A 19772-nucleotide genomic window follows, 5' to 3' on the forward strand; every position below is an offset into this window, starting at 1 on the left:
CTTTTTTTCAAATCTTTTTAATATTAGGCTTAATATATTGGATTATCATCTCTGCTTTTGAATGCAGCCTCTGGAAAACTCCACTCTGTCCTTGAGAGAGAACTACAGTGAAAAAGCAAATCACATCTTAGTTTTATTCTGACTCTGAGATGCTCTAGGGTATAGGGTACCCTTAGGGACCCTCACACCACACTTTGAAAACCACTGTTCTATATAAATGGTGTTGTGTTGCTAGCAGTATTCTGTAATGTTTTCTGTGTAACATTTTTTTTTTACATTGTTCATGTTGTTACATGTTCTATATGATTCATCTTCAATATATAATTCCAGTCTGTATAATTCACTTGTTGTCATGTTGATACTCATTTAAGATGTATTTAGCATTTTAACTTTTATAAAACAGTACTGCTGGGCTCCTGGGTAGCTCAGTCAGTTGAGCGTCTGACTCTTGATTTCCGCTCAGATCACGATCCCAGAGTCATGGGGTTGAGTTCCAAGATAGTCTCTGTGCTGAGCTCGAAGCTTACTTAAGATTCTCTCTTTTTCCCCTGTGCCCCTCCCCCCCCCCAAAAAAACAAGCAAACAAACAAAAAACCACAGTGCTGCTAAGAACATTCTTGGATACTCTCTTGGACATATACTAGGAGGAAAGTAGCAAAGGGTAACTCCAAATTGCATAGTTAGAAGTGAAATTTGGAATCATAGGGTATGTATATTCATCTTCAGCTCTGTGAGATAGCACTAAAGCTTTGACATTGTATCAGTTTGTCCTCATAGATGTGTGTAGATCACCAACAGGTGCTGTATTGTCATTGTTCTTTGTGTTTTAGAAAGCGAATGTGAAATGATATCTTACTATTTTAAACATCTTTGATACTTTGGCACTTGTCATTTTGTCTGTGAAAATTTTGTTTTGAAATGTAAAGAGTGAGTATTTTTTAGTTATTTCCTTTATGTTTTATCTTTTTTGGGTCTTAATATTTAAAAACGCGTTCTCTACTTGGTTGTTGTACTGGCATTTGTTGAGTGGCATGTGTTTCACTATTAATCTATAATACCACTGTGAGATACACATACATACATATGTATTTCTGAGTTCTTCTACATTGGTCTATTCATTCATTCATTCATTCATTTATCAGTTATATATTGATGCTGGGAATGTACCAGATGCCATACTGGTATATGTTAGTAAGTAAAAATGGAAATGTCAGACGTGTTTATTGAGCTTACATTTTGAGGGTTGGAGTACGTGGCTGGTAGAAAATAAAATGTTAACAATATATAGCATATCTATTGGCAATAAATACTGTATGGAAGATCAAGCTAGAGTAAGGAGGAGAGTAGTGATGTACTGGGTAGGTTGTGGGAGAATTATTATTTTATATAGGGGAGATTAAGATATTGTGAAGGAAGTTTCTGACAAGAATTTCCAGACTGAGGAAGTACTAAGTGAAAAGTCCTGAGGTGGGAGTTGGCTTAATATAATCCAAGAAAAAAACAGGATTTTTTTTGGAGAGCCTGTGTGGCTAGAACAGAGTGAACAAAGGAGTATGTGTAGGAGACAGGTAGAGAAATAGGATTCATACAATGTATGCACTTCGAGGCTATTATAAGCACATTTATTTTTACTTTCAGTAGATTGGAAGACATCAGGTCTTTCAAACAGAGTAGTAACATCATCTGGTTTAACATTTTAAAGGATCACACTGTTTACTTTTTGAGAATTGGGTTGAAGGTGGAAACAAGGGAATCAGTACCTGGCCAGTGCAGTAATGGAGGTAAGAGGCAATGGTGCTTGGATTTGGGTAAAGTGGTTGATTATTTTTAAGATTTATCTGGTAGCACATTGGATGTGAAGTATGAAAAGGAAAAAAGGATTAAAGGATGATTCTAAAATTTTTGGCCTGAGAAACTGAAAGGATAGGAATGCTCTTTACTGGAAAGAAGAAGACTAAGGTAGGAGCAAGATGAGGATTAGAGGTCTGAAGTTTAGGTTTTAATATGTTCGAGATTAGACAACTAAGCAGAGAAGTGGAGTAAGAAGTTAGACTCACAAGTCTGGATGAAGAAAAGAGGTGCTGACTGTGTATATAAATTTGGTTTCAGGGCATTAATAAATGTACGTAAAAAGTGAATGGAAGAAGATCCAAGGTACAAATATTGACATATATTTCAAAATTGAAAGGTTGGGAAGCTGTGAAGAAGAGTAGCTAGTGTGGCAGGAGGAGAGAGCCACGTGCTAGGGGAGGAGGTATGGAGTTGGAAGAGCTTCACTTTAGCCTTACAACGTCACACAAATAATACAATAAGTTAATTTGAGAATGGGATTGAGGCTACAAAGAAAACAGTCAGATGGAGTCTTTAGAGTAACAGCAGTAAGTGATGATAAAGGCTTCTTAAGACATGGTGATTCGGAAGGTGCCTTTCAGGATTAAATTTTGTGTTGAAACATAAAGGATAAGAAATTTTGCCTGGGGGAATTCTAGTAGGAGGGAGTACCAAATACATCGGCTTCAAAACAAAACAAAACAAAACAAAACAAAACAAAACTGAAAGGAGAGTCATGTGGCTGGAACAAATGGGAGGATTCAGGAATGGATCCTAAGATTTTGGCCTAAGAAACTGGAGGATGATGAGATACATTAAATGACATGGGGAAGTCAGGTGGGGAAGAACTTATTTTGGGGGTAAATTGAAAGAGGGTACGTCTTTAAACATACTAAATTTGAGACGCCTATGGGGCATACACAGAGATAGATAGCAGACAGTTTGGGAGATTTTTACTTTTGAGTTTAGGGTGAGGTCAGGGCTAGAAAAAATATCTCAACATTTTTAAAGCCATAGATTGGCTTCTGACTTATAGTATGACTGAGTAAGGCATGGAAAATAGCACAAAAACAAGAAAGTAAAACAATGAGAGAACTATAAACCAAACCTCAATAAAATGTGGAAGTTAATATCAAATTGAGATGCAGACAAAACTGGCAGAACATTTATTCTTTAAAATAAGTGTGTACTCTGAATATCATCAAGAGTATAAAGGCTCTTTTTTTGAACCATGGAGACAGGTTACAGACTTATGCTGGAAGTTCCCCTGGACCCAATTAGGCAGAAAGGAAGAACAAAGAAGGCAGGGAAGAAGGAGTCAAACATTTGGGGGGTAGTCCGGGAGGGGTTTGTGGTGAGAAATCCTGCCTTATATATATCCCCACAGCTTCTGATCTTAATTGGCTGGGGAGAAGTAGAAGCTCAAAGAAATTTTTCATGCTTATAGCTCTGAGTCATAAGGAGAATTCTTACAAGCCTGGACCTTGGATACACTAACCTGCAATTGCTGATCCAGAGGGAACTTAATCTTATTGAAGAGCTGTCGTAGATATATAAAAATGTATCTCAAGAACAAAAGGAGGAAGGAACACAGGAAACACTCACCAGAAAAATGTTGCCCTGGAACAAAAAGAAATCTGTGGCCAAATATATTGCCTTAAATGAAAATGTAATTAATAAGCAATTGCTTGAGTTAAACAATTGCATGAAGCAGAAATAAAAGTGCTTGGAGAAGAGATGGTGAGACAACAGGAGGAGATGAAACATGCCCAAAATATATATGAAAGCTTACTCTGTGAAAAGAGATATTTCCAATCACTAGGAGAAAGATAATTTCATAAATAGTTTTGGGATAACTGTGGAGCCATGTGGGGAAAAAAAAATGTTTAGGAACCATAGTTCACATCTTTATGCCAAAATTAATTTGATTTAAAAAATAAAATTAGGGGCGCCTGGGAGGCTCAGTTGGTTGAGCGACCAACTTCGGCTCAGGTCCTGATCTCGTGGTTTGCAGATTCGAGCCCCACGTCGGGCTCTGTGCTGGCAGCTGGAGCCTGAAACCTGCTTCTGATTCTGTGTCTCCCTCTGTCTCTGCCCCTCCCCTGCGCATGCTGTGTCTCTCTCTGTCTCAGAAATAAATAAACATTAAAATAAATAAATAATAAAATTAAACGTTCAAAGCTTTTGAAGAAAACATGAGGAAATGTTTTTTAAGCTGAGAGTTGGGAAGGCCCCTCAAAAATGTGACATAAAACTCAAAAGTCATAAGAGAAAAAAAATTAATTTTGATGTACATAAAAATTAAAAAAAAGAAACTGCATGCCAAAAAAACCTTAAAAAGTCAAAAATAAAAATAACAAATGGTGGAAAAATTAACAACAATGTATTTTCTCTATACTAAAGAGTACCAAGAAGAGAAAAATTGATAATCTTTTGTAAAGTGGGTAAAAGGATATAAAGACACATTTTAAAGAAAAAAAGAAATATGACTCCTAGGCATATGTAAATGTGATTGGCTCATGAGAAACAAATGTAAATTAAAACTATAGTGGTGCCATTTTTATGTATCTGTGGAAGAAGTAAATAGGCATTCTTACACAGCTGTTGGGAATGTATATTTATATAATTTTTAAGGAGAGTATTTTGCCAGTTACTACCAAAGTATACACAGATATGCCCTTAACCTAGCAACTGTAATCCTAGTAATATATCTTACGGATATACACATTGCAAAACATTGCAGCTTAACACATTGCAAAATGATATGTATAAGAACAAGGTAGGTTTAAACTGAACTATATCAATAATCACATTAAATGTAAATGGTAAATATCCTAATTAAATGAGTTTGATAAAAATATGAGATCTAACTATATGTTGGCCACAACAAATATACCTTGTGTATAAAGAGACACATAGTTAAATGAAAAAGAATGAGAAAATACATACCATGCTAACCCTGATCAAAAGGAAAGACTTGTATAGCTACATTAATGTCAGGTGATGTGAATTCTGAAGAAAAGAATATTACCAGGATAAAAGAGGATCTTTTGTAATGACATAGGGGTCAATTTCTCAAGGATATAGCAATCATAATAATTGTTTATTCCTATAATAACAAAGCTTCAAAATATCAAAAACTGATAGAATTGCAAGAGCACATAGACAAGCCACATTTATGTTCTGATATTTTAACACTCCCCTTTCAATAATGATAGAGCAAATAAACAGCAGATCAGCGAGTACATAGAACAGTTGAAAAACACTATCACCAAATTGACCTAACTGACATTGGTAGAACAGTCTACCCAACAATAGCAGACAGTACACATTCTTTTCAAGTGCCCATAAACCATTTAGTAAGATAGATATATTCTGGGCCACAAAACAAATCTTAATAAATTGAAGGGTACGTAAGTTATACAGAGTATGTTATCTCATCACAGTTGAATTGAATAATGATAACACAATAGCAAAAAAACCTAAGAAATCCCCAGATATTTGAAAGCTGTACAACCCACTTCTAAATAACCTATAATTTAAAGAAGGAATCAAAGGGAAATTATTTTGAACTAAATGGTATTGGAAATAGTAGGGAATTCATAACATTAAGGGATTATTATTAGAAGGAAAGTGTGAGGGGCACCTGGGTGGCTCAGTCAGTTAAGCATTGGACTTTGGCTCAGGTCATGATTTCATGGTTTGTGAGTTTGATTGAGTCCTGCATTGGGCTCTGTGCTGATAGCTCAGAGCTTGGAGCCTGCTTGGGATTCTGTGTCTTCCCCTCTCTTTCTGCCCCTCCCCCATTTGTGCTCGCGCGCGCTCTCTCTCTCTCTCTGTCAAAAATAAACAAACATTAAACAAAAACTAAAAAAAGAAGAAAAGTGTGAAACAATTATTTTAGTTTCTAAGAAACTAAGCAAAGAAAAACAAACAACCCAGAGTAAGCAAAAGCAATAAAATCATCAATTTCACCCACCAGATTTCCCTCAACTCTGTTATAATATTTGCTGTAAGTATAATCAGTAGACCCTAGTAGATAAGAGTGTAGACTAATGTGACTGACTGCCTTGGTTTGCCCAGGACTGGGGGTGGGGAGTGGGGATGAAGGACAGCTAGTTTCTAGGACTCCGTGCTTAAAACTTGGAAAGTCCTAGGCAAACCAGGATGAAGGGTCCATCCTTACCTAAGTTCTGGAGTCACAGCTTGGACTTGAATTCCTTTCTTTAACTGGATAAATGACTTATCTTCATGTGCCTTGATTTCCTTATCTGGAAATTGGTATTATAATAGTACTCATCTTAAGTTTATGTGAGAATAAAATGAGTTAATTGGTATGTAAAGTACTTAAAGCATGTAAAACACTGAATTAAAGTTAGAAGTGGTCCCCCTGCTTCTCCCCTTGCCCCACCGTTTTTTATAAGCAGTGGCCTCCAATCTCACTCTTTTCTTCTACTTACCTGCTTCAGGCTTTCCTTCAAATGTAGCCAGTTATCTTTCTAAACAGAGATATAAATGTATCAATTCCCTGTCTAAAATATTTCAGTTGACTCCTTAGTTACCCTTAGGTCATAGCCCAAATTTCCTGATAACGTTTATAAAACACAGTATTTACTCATTTTCCTAACTCTTCTCTTCCAGACTTTGTTCACAAGTCTTTCTTTTCTTCAAGATAAATGTGCTGTTGCCTAAACTAGATTTTTTTTTTTTTTTTTTTTTTTTTTTGTCCTATGTGTTGTCTTTACCCTAGCTCTTTCTGTTGGCTAAGCTTGTTTATTTGGCTTCCCTCCCCCCAACTCCCATCCCTATCAAAAGTAGGTTCTGTGTACTCCCACAGCATTGTGTGTTATTTATCAAGTGGTAGTGATCATATAGTACATTAGTATATCATATACTATAGTGTATATATATTACTGTAGTACTTGCTTTTCATCAAACTTCTTTGTTTTCATGATAGAGGAAATATGTACAATAAGGTACAATAAATTGTTTTCCCAAATTTAGTATATTCCTTCTGCCAAGATTGCTCTGCTTTCCTTTTATTACAGTTTATTGTAAAATTTTCCCAGTTCCTGGAGAATAACTGTTTCTTCAAAACTTAACTCATCTTGAGCACCTAATATTTGAATATTTCTCTGACATTCTCTGCCTTTCCTGTCTACCCGTCTTGAGTTGGTCATTTCTTATCTACCACATTAGTAATTTTACTGCTTTTTATCATAGCACTGAGTATACTGCATTGAAGTTATTTGTTTTCCATTCTAGAGTACAACAATGTCAAGTCTTCATTTAGGATCTACTATGGGCACAGCACTATGCTAAGTCCTGGGGTACACTCATGAGCAAAACTGACATAGTCTTTGTGTCTTGATGCTCACAGTATAAAGGAAGAAATAAAAATTAATGGCATTAAATTAGTAAGTATAACATTGCAAATTTGCCACTGCTACGAAAGAGAAATATTTAATACAATGAAAGCTTACTATAGGGATTCAACCTTTGGAAAGTGACTCTCAAGCTTACAATTAAAGATTAAGGAGGAGTTAATTACATGAAGAGAGAAAAGAAGCACATTTCTGGCAGAGAAAACTGCTAATGAAAAGGTCCTTGTGTAATTGTATCTAATAAAAGTTATTGAAAGAAGGCTAGTGTGGCTGGAGTAATATTCTAAAAAGGTTCTTTGGCTGCAGCAGGAACTCTGGGGAAGTGGTTGGAAACATGTAACATACAGAGCATACAAGTGATTGTGGCAGTCCAGGTGAGAGATACGATGTTACAGACTGAGGTGGGTTTGAGAGACATTTATAAAGAAATGTTGGTAGGACGAGGTGATAAAAACGATCGTGGTTGCTATGGGATTGAAAGTTTAAGAAGAGAGTTGTAGAAAGGATTATCTGTAAATTTTTGGTATTAATAACTATATGGATCATGTCCTTTTCACTATTGTATTTTTTAGTGCCTTATTCACCACATGACATGCTCAAGTAAACATTTGAAGAAAATGAATGAGCATTGTTTCAGTTTTGAAAAAGTTATATTCAATTGCTATGTAAATTTTGAGTAGGAAATGCATTGTTCTGTGGAATTAAACCTAGAAATTTGCTCTTTACATTGAAATTTGAACATATATCAAATGGGACCTAGGTTATAGTAATTTATCTTTAAACGATCTTTTAAAATAAAATTTATATGTGACAAGCTAGTATAGCCTGCAGTCATTTTGTAAGAGAAATGATGATAAAACATTTCTAAATTCTGTAGGATCCTTGGTATTTTCTTTTTATTAAAGTGATCCCCAAAGTTGTTTTCTTTTTCCTTTGCAACACATTTTAACTTGGTTATAAGCAACTCAAGCTTTTTATTGGTGACTTAAAAAATCAGGAAAGGAGTATTGAAATCTAGTTTCCTAAAGTTCCTACTATCCTTCCCCTTAATTATGCTGACTTACTAATACACACATACACATACACACTCATGCACACCCTTTATTGTGGAAAATTTTGTTACTGAAAATGTGAACTATTTGGGACTAGTATTCTTAAAGTAAGGAACTGAAACTTACACAATATTTTTATTCTAAAACCTAAATTTATTTCTTCTTAAAACATTTATAATCTATATTACTAATATCTGAATGATAAATCTTAATAACATTGTAGCCAGTAATATTGAGAATGCTCATACAGATGTATTTTACAGGTGTGTTCTACTCCCTCTTTTGGGAATGAAACCTCCCCAACAAAGCCTGTATCTACTTGTTGACTCTGTGGATGAAGGGTGTAACATTACCGAAGGTGAACAAACATCTACCAGCTTATCTGGAACTGTTGCGGAGCTCTTAGCTGGTCACCATGAGTTCTTTCCACCATGGCTATTGCTTCTGTGTTCTGCCCGAAAACAGAGTAAGGCTGTTACTAAAATGTTTACTGGTAAGTGTAATTAATGCCTTGTGTGTACTTTCTGTGTGTTAATAATCTGTTTCTAAACCGTGTGTCATGTCTTCTAAACTATCTGCTGGCATTTGGTGTAAATGCCACATCGATTTAGTATTTCTATTTTTTTTGTTGTTGTTGTTCAGTTATTTCCCAGCCCTCTTTGTCACCAATATTATTATTCTAAATCATATTTTTACCTTTATTCCTCTAGATTGACTTTAATAGCATACTTTTAAAAATTGGAACTATTAATGATATAAACCAAAGAATTATTAAGTTTGGTTAAAACTTTTAATTTAGGAGAAGTTTGAAATACACACTTTCTTTCCATCCATGAACATAGCATATTTTTTCTTTATTCAACTTTTTTTCTTAGATCTTTTTTCAGTTTTCCTTGTATATGTCCTATACATTTCTTTCTGCTTTTTGCTAATGTTTTAAGTTGAAATATATGGGTTTTGAATTGAAATGTATGTATTCAGAATTGAATTTGCAAGTATATCACTACAGGGAAAGAACATTAAGAGTTTTACTGGCTCTAAGTAAGTTTCATCTACTCATATCTGAGGATTTAACAGAACTAGTCCCTGTTCTCACAGATTCTTCAGGATAATAAATAATTGCAGTGAACATCAGTTTATAATATTGGCACACATCCTATCACTGTCATTCTGTCACCAGCACTGAGAAGTTCCATCCCGAAGAGATATTTTCAGTAAGAATACAAAAGTGGTTCAACAGACATATGGTCCAACATTTCAGTAAATCATGTTTTTATTCCCCTAAAAATTTTGAGCATTTTTCAGCCTTTTCTTATAAAAAAAATGGCTAAAAGTGTGATACCAATGTATTAAATTGTGCATATTCATACTAAGGGAATTACATGTATAGGGATTAGAAGTTGCAATTTTAAAAAAGTAATTATTTTCAGTAACTTTAACTCAGGATATTCAGATTACTGATTAACAGATATTCTTAGTTCTGTTTCAATGAACAGATAACTATCATGAATGATGAACTTTATAATTTATTCTATCCAGGAGCACCTGGATGGCTCAGTCACTTAAGTGTCAGACTCTTGATTTCTGCTCAGGGCATGGTCTCATGATTCATGGGTTCAAGCCCTGCATCGGGCTCTGCATTGACAGCACAAAGCGTGCTTGGGACTCTGTCCCTCTCTCTGTCCTGCCTCCATGTGTGCATGTCTCTCTCAAAAATCAATAAGCATTTAAAAAAAATTTATTCTATCTAAATTCATATTACGAAGCATTTAGAGGTGAAAGAGCTTTATTTTCCAAATCATAAGCATTTTATATGTATTCTTTATGAAAGTACATTTACAGTGGTAATTTAAAGGCAGTGACAGATGATACTCTAATTGGATGTAAATATTCAGTCCCATAAGTAAAGCTAGCGTATATTCAGGTATGTGGATGGAAATATATACATTTTTCATGTGAAAAAATCAGCTTATAAAAACAAACAAGTATTGTTGGTTTTCTCTGGCAACTTTTTTTCCTGGTCATTTGGGACTTCAGAAAATCTCACCAAGGTGCTTTTATGGATACGCATGTAAGACTGTCCTAATGCTGAGTTTAGTACCCCTTATCACTAAAGTTGAGCAGAGCTCTGAGCCACTAAAAGAATAAGAAACAGTTGCATTCGTAAACAGAAAAATGAAATAATTTATCTACCTTTAATGTGTTTACAGAGGGAAAAGAGAACTGATTTGTATACTCATAGGTGTTAATTTATTGGTATTAATTGATTTGTTATCTATTTATTTGCTTATTAGTTTATTATGTATTGAAGATATCCTCTTTGAATATATGGCAACTTCTGTGATCATTTTCAACTGATGACACCGACTTTTTTCTCTCTGTAGGTTTTCGAAAAATAAGTTTAGATGACCTTCGGAAGGCATACATCGTTAAGGATGTTCAGCAGTACATCCTTCATCGTTTAGATCAAGAAGAAGCTTTGCGACAACATCTCACTAAAGAAACTGCAGAGATGTTAAATCAACTTCACATTAAAAGCAGTGGATGCTTTCTTTATCTAGAACGAGTTCTAGACGGAGTTGTAGAAAATTTTATTATGTTGAGAGAGATTCGTGACATCCCAGGAACTCTTAATGGTCTGTATCTCTGGCTGTGTCAGAGACTTTTTGTAAGAAAACAGTTTGCAAAAGTCCAGCCTATTTTGAATGTGATTCTTGCAGCCTGCCGGCCTTTGACCATAACGGAATTGTATCATGCAGTCTGGACTAAAAATATGTCATTAACCTTAGAGGACTTTCAACGTAAGTTAGATGTCCTCTCCAAACTTCTTGTTGATGGACTAGGAAATACTAAAATACTGTTTCACTATAGTTTTGCAGAGTGGCTTCTGGATGTGAAACACTGCACTCAGAAGTATTTATGTAATGCAGCAGAAGGACACAGAATGTTGGCTATGAGTTATACCTGTCAAGCCAAGAATTTAACACCATTGGAAGCACAAGAATTTGCATTGCATTTAATTAATTCAAACTTGCAGTTAGAGACAGCTGAGTTAGCTCTCTGGATGATATGGAATGGTACACCTGTCAGAGATTCTCTGTCTACTTTAATACCCAAGGAACAAGAAGTGCTACAGCTGTTGGTTAAAGCTGGTGCGCACGTCAACAGTGAAGATGACCGCACATCATGCATAGTCCGACAAGCCTTAGAAAGAGAGGATTCCATTCGGACATTATTAGATAATGGAGCTTCAGTAAATCAATGTGATTCAAATGGGAGAACATTATTGGCTAATGCTGCATACAGTGGCAATCTTGATGTCGTGAATTTACTTGTCTCCAGGGGAGCAGATTTAGAGATAGAAGATGCTCATGGACATACACCACTTACCCTAGCTGCTAGACAAGGACATACCAAGGTGGTTAATTGTTTGATTGGGTGTGGAGCAAACATTAATCATACTGATCAAGATGGTTGGACAGCATTAAGATCTGCTGCTTGGGGTGGCCATACGGAGGTAGTTTCTGCACTACTTTATGCTGGCGTAAAAGTGGATTGTGCAGATGCTGATAGCCGAACAGCCTTGAGAGCAGCAGCATGGGGAGGTCACGAGGATATTGTACTGAATTTGCTACAACATGGTGCTGAAGTCAACAAAGCTGATAATGAAGGTCGAACTGCATTGATAGCAGCAGCCTACATGGGACATAGAGAAATTGTGGAACACCTGCTGGACCACGGAGCAGAAGTGAATCATGAGGATGTCGACGGCAGGACCGCTCTCTCTGTAGCTGCACTTTGTGTGCCTGCAAGTAAAGGACATGCATCGGTTGTCAGTCTTTTAATTGACCGAGGTGCTGAAGTAGATCATTGTGATAAAGATGGCATGACTCCGTTGCTGGTAGCTGCTTATGAAGGACATGTTGATGTGGTTGACTTGCTTCTAGAAGGGGGAGCAGATGTCGACCATACAGATAACAACGGTCGCACACCCCTCCTAGCAGCAGCTTCTATGGGCCATGCGTCAGTTGTAAACACACTTTTGTTTTGGGGTGCAGCAGTGGACAGCATTGACAGCGAGGGCAGGACAGTCCTCAGCATAGCTTCAGCCCAAGGAAATGTGGAGGTAGTACGTACCCTACTGGATAGAGGGTTAGATGAAAATCACAGAGATGATGCTGGATGGACACCTTTGCATATGGCAGCTTTTGAAGGTCACAGATTAATATGTGAAGCACTTATTGAACAAGGTGCTAGAACAAATGAGATCGATAACGATGGACGGATACCTTTCATATTAGCTTCGCAAGAGGGTCATTATGATTGTGTTCAAATCTTATTGGAAAATAAATCCAACGTTGATCAGAGAGGTTATGATGGAAGAAATGCGCTGCGTGTTGCTGCGTTAGAAGGGCATAGGGACATTGTTGAATTACTTTTTAGCCACGGAGCTGACGTTAACTACAAAGATGCTGATGGTAGGCCTACGCTTTATATTTTGGCCTTAGAAAACCAGCTTACGATGGCTGAGTATTTTTTAGAAAACGGTGCAAATGTAGAAGCAAGCGATGCCGAAGGAAGGACAGCACTTCATGTTTCCTGCTGGCAAGGCCATTTGGAAATGGTGCAGGTTCTGATAACCTACCATGCTGACATCAACGCTGCAGACAATGAAAAGCGGTCTGCCTTGCAGTCTGCAGCTTGGCAGGGCCACGTAAAAGTGGTTCAGCTTCTGATTGAGCATGGCGCCATAGTTGACCATACGTGCAACCAAGGTGCGACTGCCCTCTGTATTGCAGCCCAAGAAGGGCACATTGATGTTGTGCAGGTTTTGTTAGAGCACGGTGCTGATCCAAACCATGCCGATCAATTTGGACGCACTGCTATGCGGGTTGCAGCCAAAAATGGACATTCTCAAATAATTAAATTATTAGAAAAATATGGTGCATCTACTTTGAATGGCTGTTCCCCGTCTCCTGTTCATACAATGGAGCAAAAACCTCTACAATCGGCGTCTTCAAAAATGCAGTCGTTAACAATTAAATCAAATAGTTCTGGCAGTACTGGTGGAGGGGATGTGCAGCCTTCACTGCGTGGTTTACCTAATGGGCCAGCTCATGCATTCAGTTCTCCTTCGGAATCTCCAGATTCTACAGTCGATCGTCAGAAGTCGTCATTGTCAAATAATTCCCTGAAAAGCTCAAAAAACTCATCTTTGAGAACTACTTCATCTACAGCAACAGCCCAAACAGTGCCAATTGATAGCTTTCATAACCTGTCATTTACAGAACAAATTCAGCAGCATTCATTGCCGCGCAGTAGAAGTCGACAGTCCATCGTTTCCCCGTCTTCCACAACACAGTCCCTGGGACAGAGCCATAATTCACCGAGTAGTGAATTTGAGTGGAGTCAAGTAAAACCCAGTTTGAAGTCAACTAAAACAAATAAAGGGGGGAAGTCAGAAAATTCCAGCAAATCGGGGGCAGCTGGAAAAAAGGCTAAACAAAATAATTCTTCACAGCCAAAGGTTTTAGAGTATGAAATGACTCAGTTTGATAAAAGAGGACCTACAGCCAAATCTGGTACTAGTGCAGCCCCTAAACAGACGCCAGCAGAATCTCAGTGCAAAATTATGGTACCTTCAACTCAGCAAGAAATTGGTCGATCTCAACAGCAATTTCTTATTCATCAACAAAGTGGGGAGCAGAAGAAGAGAAATGGAATAATGACAAATCCCAATTATCATCTTCAGAGCAACCAGGTCTTTCTTGGTAGGGTTTCAGTCCCACGGACAATACAAGACAGAGGGCATCAGGAAGTGTTAGAGGGATATCCTTCCTCAGAGACGGAATTAAGCCTTAAACAAGCCCTGAAGCTTCAGATCGAGGGTTCTGACCCTAGCTTCAACTATAAAAAGGAAACACCATTATAAAAGGTAACATTTCATCAACATAAAGAATAAAATATCAAAAGTATGGTTCCCTCTACTGAGGATACTCTTTCCCCTAATAGTCATGTGGCCAGTTCCCTCGCCTAATCAGTTCAGATGACATCCTCTCAGCAGCACCTTCCCTTAGTGCCCTTGTGAATTTGAATTGCCCCACACCACCAGCATTCTCTTTTTGCCTTTCCTGTTTTTTTTGTTATCCAAAGAACTTATTATTTCACATACGTTATATATTTATTATTATGTTTATTATTTGTCTCTTCCCAACTAAAATATAAGTTCTGTGAAGGTAGGGGTTTTTATCTGTTTGTTCTCTGCTATATTCCATGTACTTGGAATACTGTTTGGACCTATATTAGTTTTTCAGTAAAAATGTATTGAGTAGGTGAACGGATGAATGAATATACTACTTATGAATCTCAGTAAGAATTTCTTCTTACATAGTCATTTCCCTTCTTAGAAATTCTTTGGTGGCAATAGAGGGAGAGGAGAGGACCATTTCTGTAATACTCACTTTTTGGTTTGAATAAGATAGTATATGTAGTGCTTAGTAGATAGGTAGTCAGTGTTAATTTCCTTCCTTTTTCACCCTGGAAGAAGTCAAAGATTTAATCAGCTAAAAGTAATTTTTACTATGGCAGATCTCTTAAGAATCTTCCAAATAAAATTTGCACACACCAAGAAGAGGTGAGGAAAGATGTTAAGTTGGATGTATGCACAAGAGGGTATTTAGAGCCCACTATATTTACACATAAGAATTACATGTTTAAACCTCAAAATAAAATTAGATTTAAATACAAACTTTTTTTTTTCTTTCCACCACAATGGACACTTCACTAATTACATAGGGGAATTTAGTGAGAAAATATATATATAATTTTATATAATAGATACTTTTTCAGAAGCACATCTCTCTCATTAGAGATAAATCCAATGGTTTCATTAGGAATCTTTGCTATTTTATACTACAAGTATATTTATCCCACTTTGCTTAATCATTTTTCATTCTTTAAAAAAAAATGTATTTAGCAAACTGAAATATCCCTTGTCTTTCTGGTTTGTTTTTCCTTCTTTCTTGCTTTCTTTCTTGCTTTCTTGCTTTTTTTTTTGTCTTTGGAGATATATTTTAGGGGTATTTTAGGTGAAACATTATAAATTGTAAATTTCCTGTGCTTTCTAATAGTAAACACCTTTCAATCTGAATCGATGGATGACTGGTCAAATCTCATTCCGAAATAATTTGTATAAAGTAGTTAGTTCATTCTCCAATGTGACTTATTTTAAAAATACCTAGTGATGGTACAACCCTCTAACTCTTGTGCTATCTTTTGTAAAGGCAAAGTATACGTATATATTACACAGTAAAACACATTAATGAAGGTAAACATTTTGTGGATTCTTTAAAAGTGATTGTAAGTTAAATAATGAATCTCTAATAGATGTGTCCACTTTATGTTTTATATAGTAAATACATAAATATATATAATTATATAGGGTCTTAAAACTATATGTAGTTATATAATAAGTATAATGTAGACATTAATTTTTTTTTTAACTTTTGCATTAGTTTCCTATTCTGTGAAACAGAAGACATTGTGATTGGAGTGGTTCTTCAGCTACTGGATGAAAACATAAAATGCCTGTTGATTTGCTGAAAAAAAAAAAGTGAAGAATGTGATATCTGCAGTACAGTTACCTTAATTACTGTCATGTGCCTAAATAGTAAGGCTGCCTTCTCAGTGTAACCCTCTGTGCTTAAAAAATTTCATTTTGTGTGCTTTGTATTCACTACATAAGAATAAGCACTTTTTTGAAAAAAATGCAGATGTATACTGCAGTTCCCTGATAAAAGCTGAAAAAAAAATTTGCGTAAAGTATTTTAAGTTAAGATTTGATAAATGTGCATGTGCCATGATCAAATATATACAAAAAGGCAGTGTCCTTTGTATTTATTTTATTTTTTTCTTTTTGTGGCAAATGAAACTTAAGCATATTGTTTCACATTTGCATCGTTGTAGTGTATGGCTTGTTTCTTGTATCTTTAAAAATGTTGCTCAATAAAATAAATCATGCAACTATTTTATGTTCAGTACACCTTCGGCATTGGTTGAAAATGTGTTTCTATTTAATGCCACACTGAAGTGAAAAATGGTTTCTTGACAGATTTTTTGAAAATAATCCTAGTATTTTAGGGAGCTGCTCTAAGTAGTTTAAATATGGATTTCCCAGTAGAATCCTCCTGATCTCTGGCTAAAGAGGAAAAAAAGAAAAAGAGAGGAAAGGATGAAAGGGAGAGAGATAGAGGAAAAAACACACTATAGGCAGAACAAAGTTCTGTTTCATTCACTGGGATGCAATTTCACCTTCCACTCGCTTGTCATTCCACCTCCAAGAAGACAGACTATCATTTCTGAGGCATAAAAATTCTCAGGGACAAAGCCATGCCTCAGGGCGTGTGTATGTAGAGGGAGATGCACCTGTCTGAGGGTAGATTTTTGATCCCTGAACAATTCATCGACTACACTTACCTCAACTGTCCAGTGAAGTACAATATAATTTACCAGTGTCAATTTTAATGCTGGCTTTTCTCTCAGTCCTTTCTATCTTATAAATCACTTCATGACCCAAATAGCCCCAACTCAAAAATCAGTGGAATCCATTTTAGTGGTTAATTGGATAAATATTTTTGATGAATGTGTAATATGTGCCATCCTTCACAGATGACGCCATTAACCTGTCAGTCATAGCACGTGTGTATTTTTTTTTACTGGTATTTGGTAAACGATAGTGATGGATTTGCACTTTTCTGTCCACATACTCTTTCCTGTTTTCTTCTTTGGACAATTGCTCACAGGATAACTGGATGGCAGGGTTAAAGGTGAAGTCTGTGACAAGGAACACAAAGTTGACTGGCTCAGATGACCATCAGACCCACGGCCTGGCCTTCTTGATGGACTCTAAACCAGTGGAGCTGGCTTAGATGGGCCGTGTGTATGTCCGGAAAGTCTGGGATTTATTGTTAAGAAGCCATGGTTCTGAGTCTGATCTTTGAATAAGCCTTGTAAATTTTAGAAAGCCCAGAAATTCTGTTTCCCATGTGCTATTGATAAGAAAGAGAAATGAGGAAAGAGAATTTGGAGATTCAGCACAACAACATTGCCACTACCGGAAAAACAATCTTTAGAAAATGTCTTAGTTAATAACAGAGGTCAGTACTGTCCTCTTCATACATGAAGGGTACATGGGATACATTGTTCACAGGAATAGAAACGTGTGATTAGTTGTGATAAGTGTCTCACTTGAATCTTCGTGTGAGGCTTTTGTTTTTATTTTTTAAAGTCATCAAAACACATTCTGTTTGTGTCATCAGTCATAATCAGGAATAGGAGATAAGGTCAATCGATACTAAGGTGACATGGCAATATTGATAACTCGAATGTGAATGTTTCAAGTATTGAATTTTTGTCCCTATGGGACATTTATTAAATACACTTAATAGGACTCTTGCAAAGTAGCCTTAAAAGTGTTAATGATTCTATTGATAAATATGAATACATACTATTATTAGAACCAATGTTACTCATATCTCAAATACAGTACATTTACATTACTGTAGAAGATGAAGCTCTAATTTCTTATTAGGTGTATTTTTCTTTAGAAAGAGAACCCTGAAAGCTGCCAGTTTTTCTATTAACCTTGAATTATTGGAATTGTATTTATTTAATTTTATTGTTTTTTACAAAAATGCACCTTGTGGCCAAAGGGCAAAGATATGACTCATTACATAAGGGATTTATGTTTTTCAAAGAGCTAAATGTTTTCGTATCCATATTATGTACACTTGAAACAGTTGGTAGGAAGAGAACCTGTTGGAAAAATATGATTTTCAAAAGTAAGTAGTCCTCTGGGTGTTTTTATATTCATTGCGTTTTGGAATAGGACAGAAGAGGTTTTTAGTTAGGATAAGGATGATTAAGAGTGCTGGAGATACCCTGCTTTGCCTACTTGTTTCTTTGGGGATTTAACAGCATGACTGAAAACAGCTTTTGCTTCATTAAGAAGAGTAAAAACTAGTCCCCCCAACTTAAAATGCCTAAAGAGCTATTTTAAACATCAAAATGCTTCAATTTTGTAAATCACCTGACGTCACTACACACATATGATGCCGTGTGCTTATAACTTTTTAACATTCCGCCTGTGCCCATTCCCTAAAAGTCATGAGTTGATAATAAGGGAAGCGATTAAAACAACAACAACAACAACACTAATGAAAAATTAAAATCTGAATGTGTGTAGGAAAGGTTTTGGAAGGAAAACTGACTGGCATTCCGCATACTGCAAGGTGATGCCAGTATCTTTTGTCCTCCTTCCTCACTCCCCACCCCTACTGGAGTCCTTACCAAAAACAAGTCACTACTTAGAAACAAGAGTAGTTTTCTCATTATTGTTTGGCTATGCGAATGTTCGTTTTGCTTCATGTTGCTCCATTTACACTTCTCAGCAAATGTAGTTGCAGACAAATGGTTTCTTTTTATTGTTTCCTTGGTTTGGGGTATGTAAATAGCCTAAAATGTACATTGAATTTCACATTGTAAAAGTTTTATTTTATTCCTTGTATTATATTAAGCAAAAATCCCTATGTATATGAAAGTGCATAATAAATATATTTGCTCTCTAGAGGATATCTTGTTTTAATTTTACCCTTGAACCACCAGAATGTGCATGACATGTTTACAGTAGAAACAACTATTAGTTTTAAGTTGTTAGCTTATTTTAAATAAATACGGAGTACGGAGAAAATGAATTTGGGAATATTCTACCAAAAAAGAAAAAAAGAAAAGAAAAAAACTAAGATGTAAAAACTTCACAGAGGAAGGTAGAAAACCAAAAAGATCTAGACTTTATGTCTCTGAAAAGTTTCTGTAAGGACCTGGTGTTCTTTCCCCCCCCACCCCCCCGACTGATCACCGTGTAACTGCTGTACCTCCCCATGTCTGGCTTCATGACTCTGAGGTTGCGTAACCTGATAAGTTGTGTGCGTGCGTGCTCCGTGATCATCAGAACAGTATGGCCATCTCACATTTGATATTTTGGAGTTTATTGCAAGTGTGGTCATTCGTTTTCTAAACAAATTTCTGTGTATTCTTCACTCGGTAAAGCTGAATCGCTTCATGTTCTGCTTTTCCCACCAGAACACAACATCCTGTACATGTATGAGCGTGTGTGTAAATACATACAGTATATTATTCGAAAGAGAGGTTTCTGAAAAGGCCAGCTAGGTATTATCTGTCAATTTTATGATAATTACAGAGTTCTGCAGTAATTACCATACATTCTTTCTAAATGTGTTGTATTAATAAGAATCCAACTCAAACTTTTTAATAACAATGCTTAATTAAACACAAATGGGTGATGAAAGTAGAAGCATTTTAAAACAGACTGGTTGACTAAAACTTTTATGGAGTTTTCTAGCTGGTGGTCCAAAGACATAACTGTGAGAACTTCGCAATGACTAAGGTTTCCATTCCTTTGCCCTAGTAGTTGGAAGGATTCCAACTA

The 19772-nt window shown here is 36.1% G+C and overlaps 1 protein-coding gene across 4 annotated transcripts in view; it reads left to right on the plus strand.

The window, feature by feature from the left end:
- The window catches only part of ANKRD50 (ankyrin repeat domain 50), a 60256-nt gene extending 41366 nt beyond the window's left edge, over nt 1-18890 (plus strand). For 3 of the 4 annotated variants that reach the window (XM_042935550.1, XM_042935551.1, XM_042935548.1), the window contains exons 3-5: nt 8530-8759; nt 10651-14201; nt 15781-18890. In XM_042935550.1, the coding sequence (XP_042791484.1) occupies nt 8530-8759; nt 10651-14198 (3778 nt within the window). In that variant the 3' untranslated portion in view covers nt 14199-14201; nt 15781-18890. Of the gene's footprint in view, nt 1-6964; nt 7248-8529; nt 8760-10650; nt 14202-15780 lie in introns of those variants that run through there. The other variant, XM_042935552.1, reaches the window with a different exon arrangement.
- Nucleotides 18891-19772: the final 882 nt, after the last annotated feature.

The sequence above is a fragment of the Panthera leo genome, chromosome B1 (assembly GCF_018350215.1).
Source record: "Panthera leo isolate Ple1 chromosome B1, P.leo_Ple1_pat1.1, whole genome shotgun sequence".
Lineage (NCBI taxonomy): Eukaryota > Metazoa > Chordata > Mammalia > Carnivora > Felidae > Panthera > Panthera leo.